Genomic DNA, 25,009 nt, shown 5'->3' with positions numbered 1-25,009 from the left:
CCTAAAGGTGTGTTTTATTTAACAATTTATATCTATAAAGACAGGTCCTCTGAATATCAAGAGCTAATGATTATTTAGCAGAACAGTCAAAGGGTCCTCACCGGTGTGCGGCATCCTCTGTCGTTACTGAAACAGAAACAGCTTGTCGAAAGGTCTCGCTTGCTCCAATTTATGTCAAAGACTCAACAGTTCGTCAGCATCTCGTTGGATAAACGCGTAATTTGTCGTGTAAGGTTGCCGGTGTTTAACGTTACTCCTTTTCTTAGACGAGCGTTTGGTTTTCTTGTTTGAGCGGCGTCGTAAAATCCTGCAAATCCGCCTGGACACATCATCTGTTAAAAAACATTGCTCTTCCTTTGCGCGAGATTGTCAGCACACCTTTCCGCCGGTGAATGTAACGTCAGCGTAGTCACATATGTGTATTTGACATAATTTACAGAGCAACGTCCGTCGCTGCGGCGCTCAGTCGAGCACAAATCGTTTCTCCTTTTTCGGTTAAAGAAAGAGACGCGTGCTCCAACTATGCGCGCCACCGCCTTCTGTCTGACGACGCGAGGTCGCGCATTGCCCAGTAAATATCTAATTAAACAATGAGATTTAAGCATTCCAATATGATTGATTTACATTTTAATAGGGTTGTTAGTTATTAGGATAAATAATGTGTTTCGGTTTTTCTATTCATAGCCCGATCCTACAATATCACTTGGCAATTCATGTAGCCTTAATTATGAAAATACGTATTTAATGTAATATGCGGGATTATGTATAGACATTATGTAGACTAACTAAAGCATCAAATGTTTTCTTTTTATTTGTGTTCGTATTCTAACTAATTAGCCAGCTACTCAGCGCAATATTTCAATATGACAATAAAGCAGGATTATGGTACAATGAATACATTACTGTCTGAGATGTACTCATGTTAAACAAGGATATCTCCACCTGTTTTGTTGCTACTTAAGGATATCTCCAAATATTAGAAGTTATTTTCGATACCAACTATTTGTTTCACTATTTCATGGGGATTTTTTTGACAGAAATATAGATATATCTAAATAAAACTAACAAAAGTACTTGTGAGTCTTGAATAGGTACAAAGTCTGACGTGTTAATATGTGATTCACAGATCCCCATACAATTATGACATACTTTGCAATTTACAACCAATAACAATTGAATAGACTATTGAGAAAGTGTCTTGTAAATGATAATGTAAATAATACTGACTAATTTAATAGATACTAAGCCTACTGTAGTTATCAACAAAAAAGTACAACATAAAAAATAGTTAGTTTTAAGAAATCATATTGTTTATAAAACTTAAATTAAATTCATCGTATACAAACTGCCATTATAGGTTGCATTTCAAATGCTTCTTTCTCTGCTGCCCTCTAGTGTATAAGAACAGTAATGCCGCTGTCCATGGTGCTTGTTTTGGTGATTTTAATTCGCTGACAACACACGTGATCACGAGCTTCTGTAAATAGCGTTACTGTGTGCACGTGACCAAGTCAATTCCTTTGGAACAAACTACATCATTCGCCAAAACCACACTGCGTTTCGGTGGCTGCAAAAATAGCACATTTCCCATGGCCAACACATATGCTGGTCAAAAACAAAGGGATACACATCTGTGAGAATTTACTATGAGACGAGATAAACGTAATCCTCCCAGAAAAGGCTGTCCTAAATAAAACTACAAGAATAACCTCGATGTTTGGTTGATTTCTATCAAGGGTTGTCTATACGTTGCATTTCATCAGTTCATCATTTTACAAAGAACAAAAACTACACCTTGAACAAGAGTGATGCAACCTAATTGAGATCGTGTGTCATGACACTGATTTTATTACAAGCATGGATTAGAAATACGTGACAATTCTTAATGGACTCTCTCCGGACATTCTTTAATGTGTATTTAATATTCTGTCTTTGAAAGTAAACAGATATAAATGGCATCCTTCAGAGCAACCATTAGGCACAGATTTTATACAGTATGAACTTAACACTTTATATAGAACCTTTCTAAACATACCATTTAAATATTGTAGAAAAAAAGAATTATTTTTCTCTATAAAAAAAGTCCTTCTTTTGTCAATCACAACAATTCTAATTCCACCAGACCACATGACCTAAACTTATAATTTAATTTCAGTTTTCTTCTTCATCTTGAAGCAGATGGCTCTGGAAGGAAAATCGGTTTCGAACCATCCAATGAGTAAACTTTTTAGGCAGCTGAATTGTAATCATACATAGTGCACCATGATCCTTGTGTCTGAAGTGTTTCTACAGTTCATAGCCCCCATGAGGCCTCAAGTTTCTAAAGGAGCACGCAGAGGAATGCAGCCATCCATCTCCAGAGACTCAGGCCAGCCTTCATATTTATTACTACTTTTACTGTTCTTCATTCGCTGAAAGAAAGAGAAAAGAATCTTGAGCTGAAACATTTAGCAAAACGTTTTAATCCAAAGCGACTTGCTAATGAGTAATATTAAAAAGCATTTATTATACAAGAGCAAAATCACATCAGTACGCAGTGCCAAGTTTAAAGTTGTTTTCTTTTTTTTTTTTTTACCAAATTAATTTGATTGGGGTTTAAATGCATCATTTTGGCGTATTTCATGAAGGTCATGTAGGTGAAATACCTGTTCAAATGGGCTCTTATTGTCTATTCCTTTGGCTCCAACAAACACCCAGCTATCCCTGAAGCTCAGTTCCTTTGCTGCTGTGCTCCCCAGCTCCATAAACAGCCGTCGAGCCTCATCATTTAACCTGGGAATGGGTTTAACGATAACTAAATACAAGAAACAATGGAGAAAAAGAGCCCCTAATATTGCTCTAGATTTAGAAGCAATTATTAGATCACAGAACATTAATCTGGGTTTAAAAGTAGAGTGCAGAAATAAATATATTCTTACTTGGTGGCTGGGTCATCAAAAGAAACAACAAATACTAGCGTTCCTTCATGGAGAGGCCGAAGAAACTTCAGCAGCTCTGAAATGTCTGTGACAGAGAGGGAACACTAGTTTTAAGATCTGATGGTCCACTTTCATGAGAAAACAGCGGCCTAACCAAAGTGATACATCACCCCAAAGGTCATCTCACCTCCTGCCCACATATCAAATGCTTTTATTTCCAAAACATCTCCATTAACCCCTGAGAAACGGAAATGGAGTTGACATCATTAATGCATATTCATCACATGCAAAAATATATCAGTACAAACAAATGAGAGATTTACCATTTACTAAGGCAATATTGAGCCCTCTGCCAACATTGTTTTTAGCACTGCTGACAACACTGTCAAACCAAACAAACAGTCAATAAGCATCTCAAAACTATTTTTTTTATTAGAAAGACACTTAATTCTATGGTGGAAGTTAAGGGAGGATGAGTAAATGGAATATGTACAAAAGACAGGCATGGAAAGAGAATTCATTGCCTACTTGCATCAAGCTGCCCAGTAAGATTAGGAGTCTGGTAGTGATGGCCATGAGAAAAACAAAGACCATATGATGAATACCAGCAGAGACAGAACAAGAAATAGGGAGGGATATTGCATGCAAAGCTTAGTGTGCAGTGGTGATCATGCAAGCTCATTAAAGAGACTAGAGCAACAGCAAAATGGTCAGGGCGACTTGCATTTTATCCTCCAGACAGATTTTGGGGCCGATGACATTGGCAGCACCGGAGATCAGCCGGAACGCGAGATGTTTGGGGGGACACGATGCTGACAGGCCACACTTGTACTTGCGTGGTCGTGGTTCTGCAAAACAGCAGGTCATTTCATTGAATGAATAGATTGCTTGAATGTTTCTTGTGGAAAAATGCATGTTTCTAATGCAAAGTCATTTTACCTGGAGTGGGCTCTTCTTGTCCACCTATGAATGATAAAACATTGTGAATGACCATCAAGCCATTGAGAATGATATTAGATTGTATTTTATAACCTAGTGGTCATCCAATTATAATCACCATTGTCAATAATCTGCATTTTTTTTTCTATTTGACTGAATGTAATATATATTTTATTGTAGCAATTATTATGTGTGTGTCATTTACTATCATTAAACTCTGCATACACACTATCGGTCAAAAGATTGAAATAATTATGATTTTTAAAAATGATTTTTATTTTTAAAGTGCAAGGCTGAATTTATCTGATCAAAAATACAATAACAACAGTAATTTTGTAAAATATTATTACAATCTCTCTAGCATACCTTATTTATGGTTTGAAATGGGAGAGGTGTCACAGTGAGGGGGGATTTATGGACTTGTCTATTTCTATTGGAAAGAGTGCATAGTTTGTGGGATTGAAGAAACGATTAATTTATTTATTGATTGTTTTAGGTTGAAGGGACTTTGTAAATTTAACACCATGCTTTACAAAGCTTGGAGAAACATTCGGACAAGTGGTCCGAAATACAATTTTTTTCAGGAAAGGAGGAAATAATATTTAATGAATTTTGTGTTGGGGTCAGCTTGGATGTCTGTATATGGAAAACTAAAAAAATAAAATAATGTCGGATATGGGTCCAATAAATGCTGAGATGGTAATAAAAGGGACGACAACTGCTAGAATTAAGTATAAATATTATAAATTGGTCAATGATATTGTAATGTTTTCTGAAATTTGGTCAGTGGGAGGAGTTCTTTGTAAAACTGGAGAAAATGACATGATTTTGAATGTATTAGAAATGTTTTTAGGTGGTGTAATTGTCTGTTTTTGGAAAAAATATTGTATATTAAGAGGAAAAAAAATTGTTTAATAAAGATATTATTAAGCTCCTCTCCCTCTCTATGTATAAACAACAACTGAAATACTAAAACTTTAACTAGAATTAAAATTAAAATGGAAAATATAAAGAATCTGAATGATACTACAACAGCAGTCGACCACCAATACATCCATGTAACATTCTTACCACTAAATAGCATCCGCATAAAGGAGTTCCCATCCCTTCCTAGCATAGAATTCGCTAGAAGCCAGGTAAAGCCCAGCAGAAGAACCAAAACAATAGCACGCAGTGCCACTGGAGAAAACAGAGGAAGGAAATACCATCTGAATGCCAATGTAAAAAGAAACGTCATTAATACCTGAGAAGCATGGAAATGCACAGACCTGTAAACCTCATGCCAGAGAGATGTCAAAATCTGGTCAGCAAATTAGATTCTGTTTGAAATAAATGAGAACATTAAGTTCGTAAAGCAACAACATTTATGATCAAATTAATCATGAACAGAGCATAAGTTTCTAAATGAAACCCAGGAGGGACATTCCAAAAAAACTAGGTTGAGTAGCAAATGTAGCTCAACCAAAGTTTTAAACATACTTTTAAGCAAGCTTGATGCCTATTTCTGTTTACGATTTTATTTTACATAACTGGCAGGACTTAGCCTCTATGACTTTAGAGCTGTTAAGTCAGCTGGGAAGCAAACCTCCCTGGAACTGACACCTAGACAGCAGCTTCATACTAAGTTACAGTCTGCTTATTTTAAACAAGCAAACTTTTTGGAAATCAGGTCACAGTCATGGAATCGGAACACACGTTACACACATGTATTTTAAAATAGAAATAGGTCTAACCTGAAACCTGCAGTGAGCCTGTGCAGCAAGGTTTGTCAAACAGATTATCTCGTGGTCTGACTCTATCACCATTCATCTAATTGCGTTCAACGCAGCAAGTTCATTTTAAATAGTGTAATAGTTAATAAGTGTCGGCTAAATTAGTCGGCAACAAATACAACGAACATAAAACGCTGTAATAAAGAAATATCTTTGTTCGGCGTCCTCCAGAAGCGTGCATCTGTTTCCAATCCCAGTGACACCCTTCCGCTCTGGACTAGGTGCATATTATGAGCAAGTGATTCTTGTGCTCACCCAGTATGCAAATGTCATCTCTTATGCTCCAAATGTTTATTTTGTTTATATGCAAATTACACATGATTCGGACAACATGATATTATTTATATAAACAGAGATTAGTATGCAAATAAAATAGATGCGTACATTACTATAAATTTAGGTTTAAGACATTATAGCAGAACGACATGTTTAAATGTACAATAACAAATATGTATGAGTGTAAACCTGCCAGTGGTTAAGTAATTAATTTAACATTGAAAGCGATTTTAAAGACTTATTAAAAAAGAAAGTAACTTCAGACCGGAACCTTTCTCCACCGGTCGGTGTTTAGACCGGAATAGAACGCACACGCAGTCACGCATACTACTGTCATGATGGCCACTCTAACTAAAGCTGTAAAACCAATCTTGGGAAGGCAGTTGGGAAATACAGCAAAGGCAAGGCATTTTATTTACATAGTATGTTCAGAGACACCTTGTTAACACAAAAAATAAAACGAGATTGCTTAACAACGCGGAAAATTAGCGTGACATTTCAGCAAGACAAGGTCAGAGCTTGCTAAACAGCAGTTTAGTATCATTGCGCATTATACTTGTAGTTTAGCTTAGTCAATGCACTTACATATTTATGAATTTATACTTAAAATTTCAGTGCGGCCTTTAATCAATGCAAATGTGACTGTCATGATGTTACAGGATGATTTCAGTGCTCGCCAGTGTTTCAAAACGTAGTGAGGTGCCAACGTAGACAACATTTTTGGCATTCTAGGCATCGGAGGTTGCTGTCTGAGTAGGCAGCGCACTAGATTTTGAAACAGCTCTGACGTGTGATGCTTAATGGCTCTGTTTTTGTAGGTCTTTGGCGCAGCAGTGAACAGTCAAAGAGGAAAACCTACATACACAGTGGGTTGCTGCAGCTAATAATACCTTTGTCGGTATACTTGTATCTATCTATCTATCTATCTATCTATCTATCTATTATATTGTAGTATCGATTAGAAGAAGCAAAAAAACTGTCTTACATGAGCTTAACCAATAAAAGGAATTAATTGCGGTTCCTAATTTTCTATCACTAATTGTGATTTTATTTGTATTTTTTTAACTCTTCACCTTTGGCCCTCTTCTGTCTTGAAGGGACAAATCATAGTAAGTATGGAGTAACATAAAAGCATGTTGTCAAATACCTCAGTTATTTCCATGATTATCACGCACATGTAAGATATCCACTGAATATTTATTCATGATGCTTATCTGCAGCCTCCTCCCGCCAAGTATGGAGGCCGGCATACTGTAGCATTGATTCCTGGAGATGGGATTGGACCCGAACTGCTTAACCATGTGCGAGAGCTCTTCAGGTTGGTCAAAGCAATACTTTGCACAAATACAAATAGTGGTTTATGCTAATCCATTGCCACATTAAGATTTTCCTGTTGAATCGTAGGTTCAGCTGTGTTCCTGTGGACTTTGAGGTGGTGCACGTAAATTCTTCTTCTACCAGTGAGGATGACATCAACAATGCCATTATGGCCGTTCGCCGCAATGGAGTTGCTCTTAAGGGTCTGTACATCTAGCTATAGTTAATGGAATGCTATTTTTAGTGAGATTCTAGATAACAAAAGTTTTCATTTTGTTCCAGGTAACATTGAGACCCAACACACAATGCCCCCTAACCACAAGTCACGAAACAATCTTCTACGGTAAGCCTGAAAGACAAATGATTACACAATTATTCTGTTTATACCAGCCCCATTATGCTGCTTTGAAGTGATGAAAATTGTTGGGCCCCTCAGTTTGAGTTCGATTGAGTGTCTCAGATTTGGCCTCCTGCCCTTGACTGTGTGTCTAAGCCAGTTCACCATCATTGGCTTTCAGCAGTCAGCACAGCTTTCTCTCTCTCTCTCTCTCTCTCTCAGCACGAGTCTGGATTTGTTTGCCAATATGATGCACTGCCAGTCACTTCCTGGAGTCCAGACGCGCCACAAAAACATCGACATCATCATCATCAGAGAAAACACAGAGGGCGAGTACAGCAGTCTGGAGCATGAGGTCCGCATTTTTTCGCACCTACTCAACAGACTCTCACACAGCTCTGCCTGTTTTCACGCATGACATGTTTTCTTTGAATTAATTAATTGAATTAATCAATGAAGATATTAAAATATATTATTCTATTACTCATAAGTACAAAAGCAAAATACATGAGTTCAAAGGTTTGGGGTCTGTAAGATTTTTTTTTTTTAATGTTTTTGAAAAGTCTCAGTAAAAGACTTTTAGTAAAAGTGCAAATTATTAATATATTATAAAATAAGCTTAATTTTTTCTTCTGAAGGCAAAGCTGAATTTACAGCAGCCATAACTCCAGTCTTTTCAGCATCACATGATCCTTCAGAAATCATTCTAATTTGCTGATTTGCCCCTTTAAGAAACTTTTCTTCTTATCATCAATGTGCGGAAACGAAAGTTATGCTGCTTACATTTTATTGAATAGAAAATTCAAAAGAGCAGGTTTAATTTAAAATATTAGTATTTTATAATATAAATAAATGCCTCTGCTGTCATTTTTGATCATTGAAAAATTACTGACCTCAAGCTATTGAATGGTAGTGTATAATAAAACCTGTTCGTCAAAACCTGTTCGTCATATATATATATATACACACACACACACACACACACACACACACACATAAATATTCATTATTTGTTCATATGGTTCAGTGCATGATGCTTTCTGTGTCCCCCACTCATGTGTAAAATCTTGTTTTTTTCCTATCCATTTTTTCCTTTTTTTTTCGTCTATACCCTGAAATGATAATAAATACTCATTATTTCCTGTGTGTTTCAGAGTGTACCAGGAGTTGTAGAGTGTCTAAAAATCATCACACGGAACAACTCCCTCCGCATCGCTGACTATGCCTTCAAACTGGCCCGAGAGAAAGGTCGCCGCAGGGTCACAGCTGTCCACAAGGCTAACATCATGTCAGTTAGTGCACTGCTTGTCATCTGTACCATGTAGAATGTCACTGGTCACGTAATGTGTTTTCACTCTGTTCTCCTAACAGGAAGCTGGGAGATGGGCTGTTCTTGCAGTGCTGTAAGGAGGTGGCCTCTGGATACCCAGACATCGAGTTTGATAGTATGATTGTAGACAACACCACCATGCAGGTGAAGTACTCCTGCATAAATAATCAAACAAATCATGCCAGTGACAGTTTTGATGTGATATGAGAATGCAAAAAAGCTTATTACTATATTTACTGTGGTTATGTTCTTTCAGCTTGTTTCCAAGCCCCAGCAGTTTGATGTTATGTTGATGCCTAATCTCTATGGAAATGTGGTCAGCAATGTGTGTGCGGGGCTGGTGGGTGGACCCGGTCTTGTTCCTGGTGCCAACTACGGGCGAGACTACGCTGTGTTTGAAACGGTTGGTCTGAAGGAAAAGACCGAGGCGATTAGCACAATCCTAACTAGCACAAGTTAAAAAAACAAAAAAACACAGTAATTCTTAAATTTTTAGATGTATTATTGTTTTATTAGCCTTGGCCTGGGTAGTGTTTGTTTAACATTACAGTTACAGAGCAGCAGGAATATTAGTCTGCTGTCACTTTAAGAGCGGTATGGATCCAATTTATTGATAGGCACGTGTTTTCTTACTCAACTGTTTGCGTTCACTTCAGTCATAAGACAGGGATATTTATATAATTGTGTGTATTTGAAGCGCAATAAGTGGTGAAAGAGATCTGAATTCGCAATTGCAAATACTGTCTGATGAGAGGCGATTTTCAGTGTGTCATAAAATGCTAAAAGACTTTGAAACATTAAAAAAAGTTTATTTGGCTAAGCTAATTAATATTCATAAGCCAGAGTTTACTTAAAAAGATAGATGTTTTGTTGTTCTACATGCAATTATACATGGACCCATTTTAAAGAATGATGTTTCTGTTTAAATACGGTTTCTCTATTGAAATTAAACTGTTCCTGTGAAACTGAAATGTTAATTTTGAGTGACAATTGAATGACAGGGCACCAGGAATACAGGAAAGAGCATTGCCAACAGGAACATTGCCAACCCCACTGCCATGCTGCTTGCCAGCTGCCTCATGTTAGATCATCTCAAGTAAGTGGTAAATGAGGAGCTCCTGTTATTTTATGTGTCAACTCTTGTGATGGTAATTTTGCTGATTTTTGCTTTCCCGGTCCTTTGCAACTCTTACAATCTAACTTTAACCGACAGAATTTCCCTGTTGTAAAAAAAAAAGCCAAAAATGTACTAACAGAATTTTCTATCCATATTACTGTAGTTCTATGTTTAATATATGCTTTTTCTTTTTCAGACTTCATGACTATGCCAACATGATCCGAGGTGCGATTCTCACCACCATGAATGAGACCAGGGTCAGTCATACTCACACGCTCTAATTTATAAACCCAGTCCACATTTTAGGGTTGGTCTAGCACATCTTGTAAAGCAGGGTTTAGATCACAACTGGCTTTGGCGAATAAGAGTTTTGTCAGGTGTGAATACCTGCCCAAGGCACCAGTTAGACTCAGGCATTCTTAGCACTATTTAAATTTGTGCATAAAAGAACTCTTTGTAGTAATGAGTAATTTTTAGTGCTGCATTAACGCAGGCAATTAATTTTGTATATTTGTTTTGAGATAGAGTTGGCCTCCCCACTCACAACTGCTGCTTCTGTCTTATTTTCTTGACAAGAAATGCATTTATTTAGACGTAGAATGTCTTTACGACCATATCAAACAGACGCGCTCTTTAGCTTCACCGCAAGTCAAACGAGTGCAGAACAATGGTGAACTGCGGTCAGATGAGATGTTGTCAGGCGTATGTCAGTAAAAAAAATGTTTCCTGTCCTGTCAGCTGTTATGCTTTGCTCGCAGCACGTGCTCTTCAACTGCATGCACAAATGCAGCAGTGCACAATGTAACCTTTATCAATTTATATCAAAGAGTGAAAGATGTCATATGTCATAGTCATGTCGTCAGTTAAATCATTGGGTTACCAAAAAGTATATTGAAAAACTTTAATGTTAGGTGGGATTAATCTGCAATTAATTAGTTTAATGTTGTTGTTGTTGTTGTTTTTTACCAATTGACCGCACTTATCATAATACACTTACATAATTACATTAGTGTTCAAATGATTGGGGTCAGTAAGATTTTTTTTACACATCTTTGAAAGAAGTCTCTTATGCTCACCAGGGCTGAATGTATTTGATCAATAATACATTAAAAACTGTAATATTGTGAAATATTATTATTTTGTACTAATAATATGTAAATGAATAACAAAAAATAGTTTTCCATATTAATATATTTGAAAGTTGTACTTTATTCCTGTGATGGCAAAGCTTAATTTTCAGCAGCAATCAAATTTTTTAAAGATACTTTAATTAATCGAAATTTCAAAAGAACAGCATTTGAAATGGAAACACTATAAACATTATAAATGTGACTTTAATCAATTCAGTGCACTTTTTATCTAATAAAAGTTTTTAAAAATTTACTTGAATCTTTTCAACTTTAAAGTATATTTGCTTGAAATTAATTGCATGGCATTACATTACCGTAGTAATGTCTATTTAGGTGACCCCCCCCATTTTTTTTTATTGTACTGTACAATGTAAAAATATTGTATACAATCTTTTTAAGAATATTGCTCATATTTCTACATTTTAGTTCTTAGTTCCAGAGTAGTAATTTCTGTAATGTTTCCTGTTGCAGTTGCACACAGCTGACATTGGGGGTCAGGGCACTACCTCAGAAGTGGTTCAGTCTATCATGAGGATCATCCAGAGCGGCGGCCCCCGCACCACTGAGATCTAAACAGAGTCAGTGTCACTCCACCACTCTGGTACTGAGCACTTCTTGCACGTTATCTCTTCTGCCATTCAGTCCAGGAGCAACAAGCCCAAGCTATTGTAAATGCCATTTCCTGTTTGCTAGGGCTGTTAATGTTTTCTCTTTTTCTTGTAGTATGCAGTTCTTGGCTTCCACTAATATCTTTTCCCCTTCATTTTACTTTCAGACACATCAGCTTCTTAAGGACATCTGCGCTTCATTAGATGCCTCAGTAATGTTGCTTTCACTTTAGACGAGAGATTTATTCCTGAATCATGCAGCTTTTTATGGGGATCAGCAGTGGAGATGGTATCACATGAAATACAACATGCGTCAGCTTTGTGATTGTGCTGCTTCTTGGGCCTAGTGGTCTTTTCATGGGAACTGCAGTGTTTTCAGATTTATCGTATTGTATCTAAAAGATTATATTAATGTTATGCTAATACAGTATTTATGATGAGGGCCTGGCATTGGATTTGTGTTTCTGGTGCTCAGTTGCATTCCACGTTTTATCCATTCTTGCCATGTTATCCTCAAGGACAACATATTCATTTTGGGTTTATACCTTTTGGGTTTGCTTTATTGACTCCAGCTGTCCATTTACATAATTATACTTGTAGGAACTACAGCATTTTACTCGTTCATCTGCCTTAAACATTTGGGTGTTTATATTATTTTATTATATTATATTATTGGATTTCATACTATGGATATCCATGAGATATATTTTATTTTAGGCTTTTGTGCTGTGTTATTATTTACTTAATGTTGGTCTCATGATGCATCAGTTGGTTTGGATCTTTATGTTCCTGTATTGTCTTGTGATATGCAGTGCTTAACAGCATGTGATAAGTCCGGATCTGTCACTGTCATCTTTTGAGTTAAACATGCACATTTTCCATCATGTCTTGTAAAGCAGTGGTTCTCAAACTTTTAGGCTCCAAGGCTTCCTTTGTCAGTTTCTACCTGATAAAATATATCAAAGCTTGGCATAACTATGTACAGGCAATATAAATGTAGTTTTTGTTTTGTTTTGAATTTACATGGCTTTTCCAGGTCTAGAAACCACACTTTCAAAATTAAATTAAAGCTTAAATTTAAACCATTTTAAGTCATCGAAGTCATTTCCTGGTTGAGAACCACTGCTCTAAGGGATTCAAATCTAGACTGTTGCACAAATCCTCAATGGCTCACCTCTAATCCAGAGACATAATGAATAAAATGTTTGTCCTCTTTAATATGTTTTGCTTATTTTTTCATCTTAAGCTGGTACAATCACTGGCAGCTTAAAATTGAACACAGCCTGAGAAATTAGACATCATATTGGAAGTGTCTATAATAGGCCATAATGCACTTTTATACATTTTAGTTTCTCACATCTCAAACGACGAATTGAAATCTTGGAGTCTTCTTTTGCCGAGCTAAATATTTGCATAGGTGTCTTAGATAAGGGATGTATTCAAAATGTGTAGTGTTGGGGCTCTCGGGAGCAGGACGTTTGGCAGTACACTTAATACAATATTCGCAAACAGGGTCCAAGTAAGCACTGGTGACAAGAAAACCTCAACACTCCAGTTGAAGGATTATTCCTTTTTCAGGGCCATTGCCAAATGTCCTGTTTGACTCTGAACTAAGAAAAAAAATATTTGGAGAATACGGTTTTCCTGCAGAAATCGTTACTTTTACAGGACAACATGCTGCCTAAAGGATTGATGTATGATGTGCGAGTCTGGGCACTAGAGGGCAACAAATAATAGATAAATACACTACATCTGTGTGGCAGCAGCATTGATAGGAACCAATAAAGTCTGTTCAGATTGATTCTCAGTCATAAAACCGCATGCGCTCTTTTCCAAATAATCTGACAAGCTCACTGACATCACATTTTTCGATTGTTTACAGCTGGAGCTTTCTGTGTGGAAAAAAATAGCTTGCTGTTCTGAGAGGGAAACCCAAGGGACAGACTCAAATCTTATGAAATAATATTAGGAATCCTAAATGGAAATATAATTTCCAATAAGGCGAGTCAGAAGAAATGGCAATTTCCATTGCTGTGCAACAGCCTAGCAATCACTAACAAAATACAGCAGCTGGGGAAAATATGGAATGTTATTTGTTGTAGATTATGCAAGTATATGAACTACATGTCAATGACTGTATGATGTGGTTAAATATCCTTAGCCTTGTGCATCATGTGTTTCTAATGAGAGACAATAATGGGAGTGAGATGGCTTGTAAAAAGTCCATGTTGAGTTATTTCATCATGTATACCTATTTATTTATTTGTTGGGAATAGTCTAGTAATAAGCAGGATGTTGCACACGTCGGTCAGTATATAACAAAATAAATTCTGTTTGACTCATTCCTCCAAAGACAATTTTGATTTTACGTACATTTTTGCATTGTTCACCTTGAACAGTTTGTTTGAATATGTGCGACAATGTTCCAATGACGCTGAGGTCAATACTGAATTTTTATTCTAATATGTGGAAGTTTTTTCATCATGGTCATGTTCTCACTACTTGAGAATTTTTTGGGATCGCATAACAGATGCCACGTATCTTGTTTGAGAATTTCCTGATATAACTTGGAAGTCATTGATCTCTTCATGACTGTAAGCAGTCCAGGTCTTGACGCAGTAAATCTTATTGGATATTGCACCGTAGATGGAGATTCATGAACAAAGATGTTATGAGCAAGAAATGTCTGCAGACCTGTATCTTTCCCTCTAGGGTTCAGTTTCATAAAATCTTGCAGGGATAATTGCAGGACGCCAACTGCATCTGTACAGAGGATGTTTCAGCACATCTTTTTCTGTGATCTTTTATAATTAGAATATAAGGAACAGAATTTTTTTCATATGGCAGGGCTGATAAATCAACCACCTATTGCATGAGTGTTTATATACATGCTATTAGAATTCAGAAGACATCACATATCAGTTCCCATCCAGACTTTTTCACTTATGTTTTGTATTCAAATGTTATATTCTGGTCAAGCTAGTATAGTCATTGAATGTCAAGTGAAATGCATGTTATAGGTCTGAGTTTCAGTACTTTTAAACAACTTCTGTTCAGGGCACCTTTTGTTTCCAAAATGCATCCCGAATGCGATTAGGAAACAGGACACTTATTCTATTATGACATGCCAACAATCCAACCTTGATAATGGACAAAAAAAATATTTAATTTGAAGTACGGGTGTCAAACTTTCACTCATTTAACAATCAAAGTATCAAGCCCAGTCCCAGAACACATTTATTTGTACTTAATTATTTAAGCAATTATGAAATAGAGGTGGCTTAAAGGAAGACTTCACCCAAAAATAAAAATTTGCTGAAAATATATACTTATCCTTAGGCCATCCAAGGTGTAAATAAGGTTGTTTCTTCATCGGAACAGACTCAGAGAAATGCAGCATTGCATCACTTAAGTCCATCAATTAACGTCTTGTTTAGTGAAAAGCTGCAAGTTTATAAGGAACAAATTCCTCTTGAAGATGTTTTAAAACTTTCATTTCTGGCCATAATACCAGTCCATAACCCATAATAATGCTTATTCCTCCAGTGAAAAAGTCCATGTTGTTCTCTCCCATAAAAATCCAACAAATATTAGTTTAAAGCTGTTTTTAGATATTGAAAGCAATATTATGGATAGAGGACTCTCATTCTGACGGCACCCATTTACTGCAGTGGATCCATTTGTGAGCCACTGATATAATGCTAAATTTCCCTAAATATGTTCTGATGAAGAAACAAACTGTTGGATAGTCTGAGGCTGAGTTAATTTGCATTTTTAGGTGAACTGCTCCTTTAACTTTAGCTAATTTTACCCTACTATATATGATTATCAGTTTTCAGGACAATTTATTTACTTCTTAAATTCTTTCTTTATGTATATATTTACGTTGATTTCAGATAATCGACACAAAAGACGTGATACAGTATGTTGAAAAATAGGAAATTCTCTTTAAAGTTACAGCAGAAGCCTCTGTTCTTGGTTGAACCGTATAGTCGATGAGAGAATGACTCAGTCACCTTTCCTTCTTGAAGGGCTATCTGTGATTTAACATAAGCCTTAGCTCTTGTCGCATCATTCATAGTTTACTTTTAAAGACATCTTACAACTAATTTCCTCTGAGCGCTGGAATCATACCATCAATTATGTAAATGTGTGACGTCCCCCACCCCCTTAAGTTTATATCCAGCAGGTTTTTAGGGAGCACAACACATTAAAAGGGGGAATCCATCACATGAGCCGTCAAAGAGCAGCTGTATTCACTGCTGTTCTTTTAACTACAGCCTCCCCAGTTTCTGTTTCCCTGTCATGACTGCCAAACACTTGTCTAGACTGTGACTAAGGACATTTAGAGAAATGAACGGATTTAAGGCTGGGGATAATGCATGCGGACAAAGAGAAGGAGAAAGAGTAAGGACATATATATATATATCTCCTCTCTTCACATCTCTGATGTTAGTCTACTCCCTGCTCACCTTGGAACATTTCTAAAGAGCTTTTGATAAAACAGATTGTTCTGCCAATCCACTAGAAAAGCATGACAGTGGTGGCTTTATTCAGGGTATGACGTTTTTTTCTAACAATGTAACAATTAGTGGGGAATTGTTTGTAAAGCAGTTAATAAAACAGACCAACGAGCCCCTCCCCAGCTAACAAAAACATGTTCAAATATTTTTTTTTTCTAATATTCCAATAAAGCTATAAATTTTTTTATTTCTGAATGTTCTCTTAAAGGTCCAAACATCTATTGTTTAAATGTTTTTAAATATTTTTTTTCCTGGTTGTGTGAATGGTAATGGAACTTTCCATTTTATTGTTTTCTCAGAAATATTCTCAGAATATCCTGAAACAAGTAATAACATTTAAAAAAAATAAAAAAAACCTTCCATGAATGTGTAACAATGGATTGAATGAAAGCGAGATTAGGCAGATTCACATGCAAGCAGGGTTTATTAACTAAAATATAACCCCCTCCCCCTTTTTTAAAGTCATTATTATTATTATTATTATTATTTTGAAGTAGCTATTGCTCTCATAATGATATAGTTCAGGTCATGTGTAGGAAATTTGTGGTAGTTTAGCACCATCAGCTTGGGTTTTCTTCAATAGTTGATAAATCTGTTCCACATAGACTGAAAGGTTTATTTGGCAAAGTTTAAGTTACAGTTTTATAGTCACACTAATTTACCAAGTTCACAACTGTGAAGATTTTATTATTATTATTATTTATTTATTTATTCAATATTTTAATAAAGGGTTTGAATTGGAAAAGGAGTTCGGAGTTCTGAAAGTTTAAGTATGTTAACACAGTAGCCTGCATTCAATTATTTTACTTCAAAAGTCAACTTTATTTATACAGCTTTAGTTTTTTTCCATGATATGACACATTCTGCTAGTGTGTGTGTAAGTTTTCAGGATAAAAAGGCAATTGTTCTAAGATCCAAATGAATATTGGCCCTGTTTAACATTCCTCAGAATCAGTAGAGAAGTGCTCCGAACAACACGCAAGAGAAATCTAAACAGAACAGACAAGCAAAGCATTGTGTAAGCATTTGGATAAAAGTAATATGTTTTTTATTTAAATATTATGAGCATTGTGAAATGCAGATGCTAAAGTCTATTCCTATTAGATTTGTACTGTATATGATAGCTGTCTCCCATTATGATGGAGAACTGTTGATATTTACAATATTTAGCAGACAGGCTTCAACCGCTAAAAGTGGTAAAAATTATTTAAAGATACTGCAAATTATAATCATATTATATTTATTTAGCACCATATATCTATATATCAAAAAGATATGATATCGAGCAGCAATTCAGCATATTAGAATGGTTACTGAAGGATCATGTGACACTGAAGACTGGACAGTAATGGCCATCACAGGAATAAATTCAATTTGATATTTTACATTTTTTACAGTTCTTTTAAATTGTAATAATATATTGAAATAATATTTTTTACAAAATTCAAATAAAATTATATCTCACAATTGCTGTTTTATAGTATACTTTTCAAATAAATGCAGCATTGGTGTGCATAAAAGACTTTTTCATTATTTCAAAATTGATTTCGACTGGTAGTGTCAGTACATATATTTCTTATTATTCTGTTGGCTCATCTTCATTGTGTTATTGGTGTGTTGTGCATTTGAACTGCTGTAGTCAAGCACATATTCTAACATAGATTCTCACACTTCATCGCCATCGCCGACACTCAACTAGTTGCAATGGCTATAATCAGCTGTTTATGCCAGGCACTTTTACTTTTCATAAAGGTATCTTTACTTCGACTCCAGTATGATTGGGTTCTTTATACACCACAAGCTACTACCATTTAGGTTTTCGTTCTCAAATGAATAATGGCACTAGACCAATACATGAGTATTGCTTTTCCATGTTCCTGAGGCTACTAAAAGTGCTGCTGTTTTTAGTCAGCTCATTTTCTCCTGTCAGCTTAAAACTTTAGTTTATACAAAAACATCCTCAGCAAGCTTATCCAAGACGTACTGACAATTTGCATTACTGCTTGAGCCCAATGTTTTGATTTTGGCCAGTGTTTATTGGAAATGTCTTCATGTCCTTAGGTGTGGAATGGCACATGCCATGGGGGACAAGAGGTAGCTCTTTGGTAAGGACTGCATGTACTCCTAAATTTAATAGGCTTTTATTGGCTATAATCCACAGTATGTGGTCTTGAAGATGTGGTCTTAATGTTTATATCCTTTAAGCATTATATCTGTTGGATTCCTTTTGTGTTAATAAGAAAGCACCTATAAAAGAGTGAATTATTTTTTTCTTTATCAACAGATTTAGAAAAACGTAGCATTCACTTGCTCATTATTGGATCCTCTGCAGTGAATGGGGGCCATCAAAACGAGAGTCTGAACAGCTGATAAAAATGTTTCCTATCTACAAGTAATCCACATGACACCAGTCTATCAATTAATGTCTAGTAAAGTAAGAAACAAATCCATCATTAAGATGATTTGAAGGAATACTCCACCCGAAAATTAAAGTTTTATCATTAATCACTTACCCCCATGTTGTTCCAAACCCATAAAAGCTTTGTTTAACTTTGGAACACAATTTAAGATATTTTGGATGACAATTGGGAGGCTTGTGACTGTCCCATAGACTGCAAAGTAAAATACACTCTCAAGGTCCAGAAAAGTCTGAAAAGCATCGTCAGAATAGTCCATCTGCCATCAGTGGTTCAACCGTAACCGTAAGTGATGAGAATACTTTCTGTATGCAAATAAAACTAATATAATGACTTTATTCAACAATTTATCTCCTCTGTAACTTTCCACATCACTATAGTGCCTTTTTGGAGAATATGAGTTGTACTCATGTGCAATGTGGCTGAGAAGAGCTGCTTGAATTCAGCTCATGTTCTCCAAAATGTGGAGGGATACTGTTTCATTCTATTCTATTATATAAATAGAATGGACGGTTAACGCCAATATAGTTGCGTACACTTAACTTTATTAAACACAACAAACCGGTCAGCACTATCAGCTGCAAGACAACATAACATGACTGGTGTCACTCACTCTACAGTCCGTGCTGCTACAATAAACATCCCAACATCCTTTCTCTTTTTTTTTTTTTCTAGTTATCTTACAACTTGAAAGACAATCTGTTTTGAACAACTTCAAGGAATGCAATTTAGAACATATATACATTCTTATAACTTTTGTATTATGAAAATTACACAACATAAAATTTCTAATGTCTTAACATTGTCTTTGCATTATCCTACTGAAATTGCAATGTTTTTTTTTTTTTTTTTCTTCTACATATTCCCTTACATTAATAAAAGTCTTATACCAAAATAAAGTGCTATCTTTATCCTCTTTTCTCAGTTTTTTTTTTTTTTTTCCTCTTCTCTCTCACATATTAATACAAGCTGTAACTGTAAGCAAACACATACTAAATCCCCTGGATATAGAGATAAGCGTTAGTAGATTACTGTACATAATCTTTAAGGTAGTAAGGTCTAATCACTTTTCTTCCAGACTTTGTAATAGTCACCCCTGGACTGTCTGTGCTAAGTTTTGAGCCTGTCACACAGTCCCTGTTCACCTCTGCGGGTTGACAAGTCTTTGTTTTTTCTACTTCTGTGGCTTTGTCCTTTCTGAGGTGTCGGCGATTTCTCCTCAAAATGTTTCCTGAGTCGAGCTGGACGTCATAAGACCTGCAGTCCACAGATTTCATTACTGTCGCTTTTCTCCATGTTTTGTTATGCTCCTCAGGTTGCACACGGACTCTGTCTCCTTGTTTAAGCGGATCAAGATCTTTTGCATGTCTGTTATAACATGCAGCCTGACGGTTCCTGTTTTCAATCAGTCCTTGTCGGGTGTGTATTATCTTTGGTTGTAGCAGGTTGTCATGCATAGGCATTAGAGTTCTGGTTCTCCTACTGAACAATCGCTGTGCTGGGCTTGCTTTGATCCCTTGCGATGGTGTGTTTCTGTGATCAAGCATGGCGATGTATGGATCCTTTCCATCAGCTTTTGCTTTTTTCAACAGCCGTTTTGCAGTCTTTACAGCTGATTCTGCCATCCCATTGCTTTGTGGGTAGGCCGGGGAAGATGTCTTGTGTTTAAACTCCCACTGTCTACTGAACCTTTTAAAATCTTCTGACACGTATTGTGGGCCGTTATCCGAGATAACCATGTCTGGGATACCGTGTCTTGCGAAGTGGGATTTCAGCTTACGGATAATAGTGGTGGATCTTGTGTCAGGTAAGTAGTCCAGTTCCCAAAAGTTAGAGAGGTAATCAACAGTGATCAGGTAGTTTCTATTGTCTAAAGTGAATATATCTGTTCCTACCTTAGACCATGGGTTACTTGGTAGTTCGTGAGACCACAGAGTCTCCTTCTGCTGTTTTACATCCATAGATCTGCAGATGTCACATTTTTCTATGAATGTCTTTATCTGATCATTCATCCCGAGCCAATAAACACATTCCCTTGCCCTTCTTAGGCATCCCTCAATGCCCAGATGTGAGGAGTGAATGCGCTTGACAATATCACTTCTGAGTGCATCGGGGATTACTACTCTCTCCCCTCTAAAGACAATTCCACTCTGTGAACTGAGTTCCTCTTGAAAAGAGTAGTAATGTGCAATGTCACTGGGCAAGTCCTTTTTGTTCAATGGCCAACCTTCTTGGATGTATCTGATCAGAGTCTGTAGCTTTCTGTCCTTACTTGTTTCCTCTCTGACGGCCTGGAGTCTTTCTTCTGCTATGTTGACATGCTGGACCATGTTTATACTTTCAATCTCCACTTCTACTGAACTCTCTGATGCATGTTCAGGTAAGTATGAGCGGCTCAGTGTGTCAGCTAGCAACATGTCCTTCCCTGGGATGTACTTAACTTCAATGTCATAACGCTGTAGTCGCAGTAACATCCTTTGCAGGCGTTTTGGGGTGTTCAACAAGGGTTTTCTTACTATGTTTTCCAGTGGCTTATGGTCTGAGTGTACAGTTACTTTGCGCCCATACGTATACTGATGGAATTTTTCCATACCAAAAACGATGGCCAGACATTCTTTTTCTATCTGGGCATACCCTCTCTCTGTCTGAGTCAATGCCCGGCTTCCATAAGCAACTGGTGCCCCCTCTTGAAGTAGAGCAGCCCCTAACCCAGTCTCTGACGCATCGCACTGAAGTGTCAGTGGCTCATCTGGGTTGTAATATTTGAGAATTGGAGCTTTGGTGATAACATCTTTGAGCCGTGCAAATGCTTCCTCATGAGCATCTGACCATTCCCAAATACTGTCCTTATGTGTTAGCTGCCTCAGTATCTCACAGCCATCTGACAGGTGATCACAGAATTTTGAGAGATAGTTTACCATGCCCAGGAGCCTCTGGACACCCTTGACATCTACTGGACGTGGCATGTCTCTGACCGCTCGTGCCTTTTCAGGATCCACTCTGAGCCCGTCTGCAGTAAGCAAATGTCCAATGTATGGAACCTCACTCTTTCGCAGTTGAAACTTCTCTGCATTCAGTTTAATATTCTTTTCTCTGCATCTGTTCAACAGTCGTCTCAGTTTGTTGTCATGGTCTTGGTTTGCTTGTTCTAATGTCTCACCCTCTCCTGTGATGAGAATGTCATCAGCTATGACATAAATACCTCGCAATCCTTCCAGAGCTTGGTTGAGTTTTCTTTGAAACACCTCTGGTGCTGGGCTGATTCCCATTGGCATCCTCAGCCATCTGTATCTGCCGTAAGGTGTTGCAAATGTTGTCATGTAGCTTGATTCATCATTCAGGGTCACATGCCAAAATCCATTTTTGACATCACATACTGTGAAGACTTTTGCCCTTGACAAATCTGGCAGTATTTCGTCTATTGTCGGCAGTGGAAAGTGGCATCTTTTCAGAGCTCTGTTAAGTGGTCTTGGATCTATGCATATTCTAAGTTTTCCAGATGGCTTTTTAACAATAACAAGACTGCTGATCCACTCTGTGCTACAGTCAACTGGTGTGATGATACCTCTTTGTTGAAGATCACTCAGCTCTGCTTTAAGTGGCGCCATCATTGCCACAGGAACCCTCCTCTTTGGTAGTTTCACAGGTGTTACTGTAGGATCTGCTTCTATCTTATACACACCCTCCAGACATCCATCTCCCTGGAACACATCAGCATATTCATTTCTGATATCATGCATGTTCCACATTTCCTGTTTCCCAGTCTCTTTAGTGACAATGCTATCCACAGCCATGATGTTTTCATATTGCACTTTTACCAGATTCATGGCTTGTACTGCTCTGCTGCCCAGTAGTGGCACTGCAGACCCCTCATCTACAACCATAAATTCTAATCGGTACAATTTCTTGTTTCTGGGATTTCTCAGTTTAACTTTGCATTTCCCTATTGGTTGTAATGTGCTTTTATTGTACATCACCAGCACTTGCTCAGTTTTTTCTATTGGTGTGGCTGGATTTAACAGGTTGACAGGTATAATGTTACAGCTAGCTCCACAATCTAACTGAAACTTTATCTGTTCTTGTCCCAGGAGCATGGCAGCAAAGAGTTTTGAGGGCGGTCTCTGTTTCTCCTTCGTCACAGTGTTTACTGTCTCTGCTGTTACGCACAAGATGTCTTCATAACTGTCCTCATCTGACTCAGTAATTGTATGCACTGTTTTTTCTTTCTGCATTTTTGTTCTGCACATTGTGGCAAAATGATTATCTTTTTCACACTTTTTGCACTTTTTTCCATATGCAGGACATTTCAGTTTGTTTCTTTCATGCGTTTTCCCGCAAAATTTGCAGTTCACGGTGCTCGTGTGTTTCTCTTTTCTCACAGCATGTTTTACAGCATGTACTTCCTCTGTCACTCGTCCTTCAATCGTTCTGTTGTTTTCCCGCGACAGCTGGGTTGCCCTGCAGATTTGCACACATTTTTCCAAAGTCAAATCTTGCTCCCTTAACAGTCTCTCTCTCAAAACAGAGCTGGAAATGCCGCACACAATCCTATCGCGGATCAGAGAGTCTTTGATCTGACCGAAATTGCACGTGCTAGCGAGCATTCTTAAGTCTGTTACATATTTGTCGATATTCTCATCAGAGCCCTGATTTCTGACAAAAAAACGGTACCTTTCAACTGTCTCGTTCACTTTTGGATTGCAGTGGTCATCTAGTGCATTTATTAATCTGCTTACTGTGCGATCTGGTGACGAGGTGGGTATCAGGGTCTCACACAACTCTCTTCCAGTGTCCCCGATGATATAACTGAAAACTTTCAGTTTCACGGCTTCGTCAGCGTCCGCGAGGGTAAGATCCATATACAGCGTGAACTCTTCTTTCCACAATCTCCATGATTTTGCTAGATTAGATGAGTCCAGGCAAAGTGCCTGTGGCGGTCTAAGTCCCAACGCGTTCTCCATCCGCGCTGCTCGTGAACTCCCCGCTCGTTCTTCCATACTCAGCCTGTGACTTTCGTTGTGTCTAATCTCTGTGCTTTTACTTTTCTCACAGCACCGCTGCCACCATGTTTCATTCTATTCTATTATATAAATAGAATGGACGGTTAACGCCAATATAGTTGCGTACACTTAACTTTATTAAACACAACAAACCGGTCAGCACTATCAGCTGCAAGACAACATAACATGACTGGTGTCACTCACTCTACAGTCCGTGCTGCTACAATAAACATCCCAACAGATACAAAGGAGACAAATTCTTTTGTAAGTGTCCTTTGAATAGACAAAAAGTATTCTCATCATCACTTCATAAGGTTAGGGTTGAACCACTGATGGCAGATGGACTATTCTGATGATGCTTTTCATACTTTTCTGGACCTTGACAGTGTAATTTACCTGGTAGTCTATAGGACAGTCACAACCCTCCCGGTTTTCATCCAAAGTATCTTAAACTGTGTTCTGAAGATGAACAAAGCTTTTAGGGGTTTGGAATGACATGAGGGTAAGTAATAAATGACACAATGTTAATTTTTTCAAGTGGAATATCCCTTTAAGTCCCCTATTCATAATATTGCTTTCTCCAGTGAAAACGTCATCTATTGTGAATAAGCAGAGACATAACATATGCTAATTCAAAAAGGTTCTAAACAAATATGTTGTTGTATTTTGAAGTGGGAGGACAACAGAGGATTTTTTTAATGAAGAGAGAGTGTTATTACTAAGTGATATACTTAATTTTGATGATACTATACAGGTATTCAAGGGCAGGCTCTAAGATGGTTTAGATCCTACCTGTCCGAAATGGGGAGTCATCTCATTTATCACCAGTAAAATATGGAGTGCCACAAGGATCCGTCCTAGGTCCCCTTCTATTTTGAATATACATGTTGCCCCTTGCTAATATTATTAGAAAATACGGGATTAGTTTCCACTGTTATGCTGATGATACTCAGCTATATATTTAAACGAGACCAGATGAAACTTCTAAATTATCTAAGCTAACAGAGTGTGTGAAAAATGTAAAAGATTGGATGAACAATAATTTTCTCCTATTAAATTCGGATAATAATTATTGGACCAAAAAACAGCCAACAGAAGAATCTTGTAAATTACAATTTGCAACTCGACATATGTACTGTTACTTCCTCTACAGTCAGAAATCTGGGAGTTATATAAGACCGCAACTTGTCTTTTGAAAACCATATTTCCCATTTTACAAAAACTGCATTCTTCCATCTTAGAAACATTGCCAAGCTACGAAACATGTTACCTGTTTCTGATGCAGAAAAGCTAGTTCATGCATTCATGACCTCTAGACTGGACTA

The 25,009-nt window shown here is 37.2% G+C and overlaps 4 protein-coding genes across 7 annotated transcripts in view; 1 reads left to right on the top strand and 3 right to left on the bottom strand.

The window, feature by feature from the left end:
* LOC127944879 (serine/threonine-protein kinase WNK3) overlaps positions 1-533 on the bottom strand; it is a 46,164-nt gene extending 45,631 nt beyond the window's left edge. For all 4 annotated transcript variants that reach the window (XM_052541268.1, XM_052541269.1, XM_052541270.1 and 1 more), the window contains exon 1: positions 102-533. The gene's annotated coding sequence lies outside the window, so the exon portion shown is untranslated. The remainder of the gene's footprint in view (positions 1-101) is intronic.
* Positions 534-1,809: 1,276 nt separating this feature from the next.
* On the bottom strand, positions 1,810-5,860 carry LOC127944807 (protein FAM3A). The gene is made up of 10 exons (XM_052541081.1): positions 5,591-5,860; positions 5,126-5,176; positions 4,929-5,036; positions 3,858-3,881; positions 3,643-3,766; positions 3,242-3,300; positions 3,106-3,156; positions 2,919-3,003; positions 2,646-2,772; positions 1,810-2,411 (listed from the first exon to the last, which is right to left on the bottom strand). Exons 2-10 carry the CDS (start codon positions 5,136-5,138, stop codon positions 2,313-2,315), a joined length of 690 nt encoding a protein of 229 aa, XP_052397041.1. The 5' UTR covers positions 5,139-5,176; positions 5,591-5,860; the 3' UTR covers positions 1,810-2,312.
* A 365-nt stretch (positions 5,861-6,225) lies between these two features.
* LOC127944808 (isocitrate dehydrogenase [NAD] subunit gamma, mitochondrial) lies at positions 6,226-12,962 on the top strand. Its single transcript, XM_052541082.1, has 14 exons — positions 6,226-6,306; positions 6,724-6,771; positions 7,003-7,014; positions 7,126-7,223; positions 7,310-7,425; positions 7,505-7,565; positions 7,782-7,914; positions 8,714-8,847; positions 8,931-9,033; positions 9,146-9,292; positions 9,891-9,985; positions 10,203-10,263; positions 11,608-11,737; positions 11,912-12,962. The coding sequence occupies exons 1-13, from the start codon at positions 6,241-6,243 to the stop codon at positions 11,707-11,709; spliced, it is 1,176 nt and encodes a 391-aa protein (XP_052397042.1). The 5' UTR covers positions 6,226-6,240; the 3' UTR covers positions 11,710-11,737; positions 11,912-12,962.
* A 6,750-nt stretch (positions 12,963-19,712) lies between these two features.
* On the bottom strand, positions 19,713-22,568 carry LOC127944329 (uncharacterized protein K02A2.6-like). Its single transcript, XM_052540210.1, has one exon. The coding sequence runs from the start codon at positions 22,566-22,568 to the stop codon at positions 19,713-19,715; it is 2,856 nt and encodes a 951-aa protein (XP_052396170.1).
* Between the last annotated feature and the right edge of the window lie 2,441 nt (positions 22,569-25,009).

Source organism: Carassius gibelio, chromosome A23 (genome assembly GCF_023724105.1).
Source record: "Carassius gibelio isolate Cgi1373 ecotype wild population from Czech Republic chromosome A23, carGib1.2-hapl.c, whole genome shotgun sequence".
NCBI lineage: Eukaryota > Metazoa > Chordata > Actinopteri > Cypriniformes > Cyprinidae > Carassius > Carassius gibelio.
Note: the sequence above shows the minus strand (reverse complement) of the source record. Positions and strands in the feature narration are given on the sequence as shown.

Bases quoted from the DNA above. Each gene is read 5' to 3' on its own strand.
- LOC127944807 (XM_052541081.1), bottom strand. The intron at 3,767-3,857 runs GTAAAATGACTT...GCTGTTTTGCAG, and splicing joins ACAAGAAGAGCCCACTCCAG to AACCACGACCACGCAAGTAC. The intron at 2,773-2,918 runs GTAAGAATATAT...ACCCATTCCCAG, and splicing joins TTTGATGACCCAGCCACCAA to GTTAAATGATGAGGCTCGAC.
- LOC127944808 (XM_052541082.1), top strand. From the start codon at position 6,241: ATGATGGCCACTCTAACTAAAGCTGTAAAACCAATCTTGGGAAGGCAG. The intron at 7,426-7,504 runs GTCTGTACATCT...ATTTTGTTCCAG, and splicing joins CAATGGAGTTGCTCTTAAGG to GTAACATTGAGACCCAACAC. The intron at 7,566-7,781 runs GTAAGCCTGAAA...TCTCTCTCTCAG, and splicing joins TCACGAAACAATCTTCTACG to CACGAGTCTGGATTTGTTTG.
- LOC127944329 (XM_052540210.1), bottom strand. From the start codon at position 22,568: ATGGTTGTAGATGAGGGGTCTGCAGTGCCACTACTGGGCAGCAGAGCA.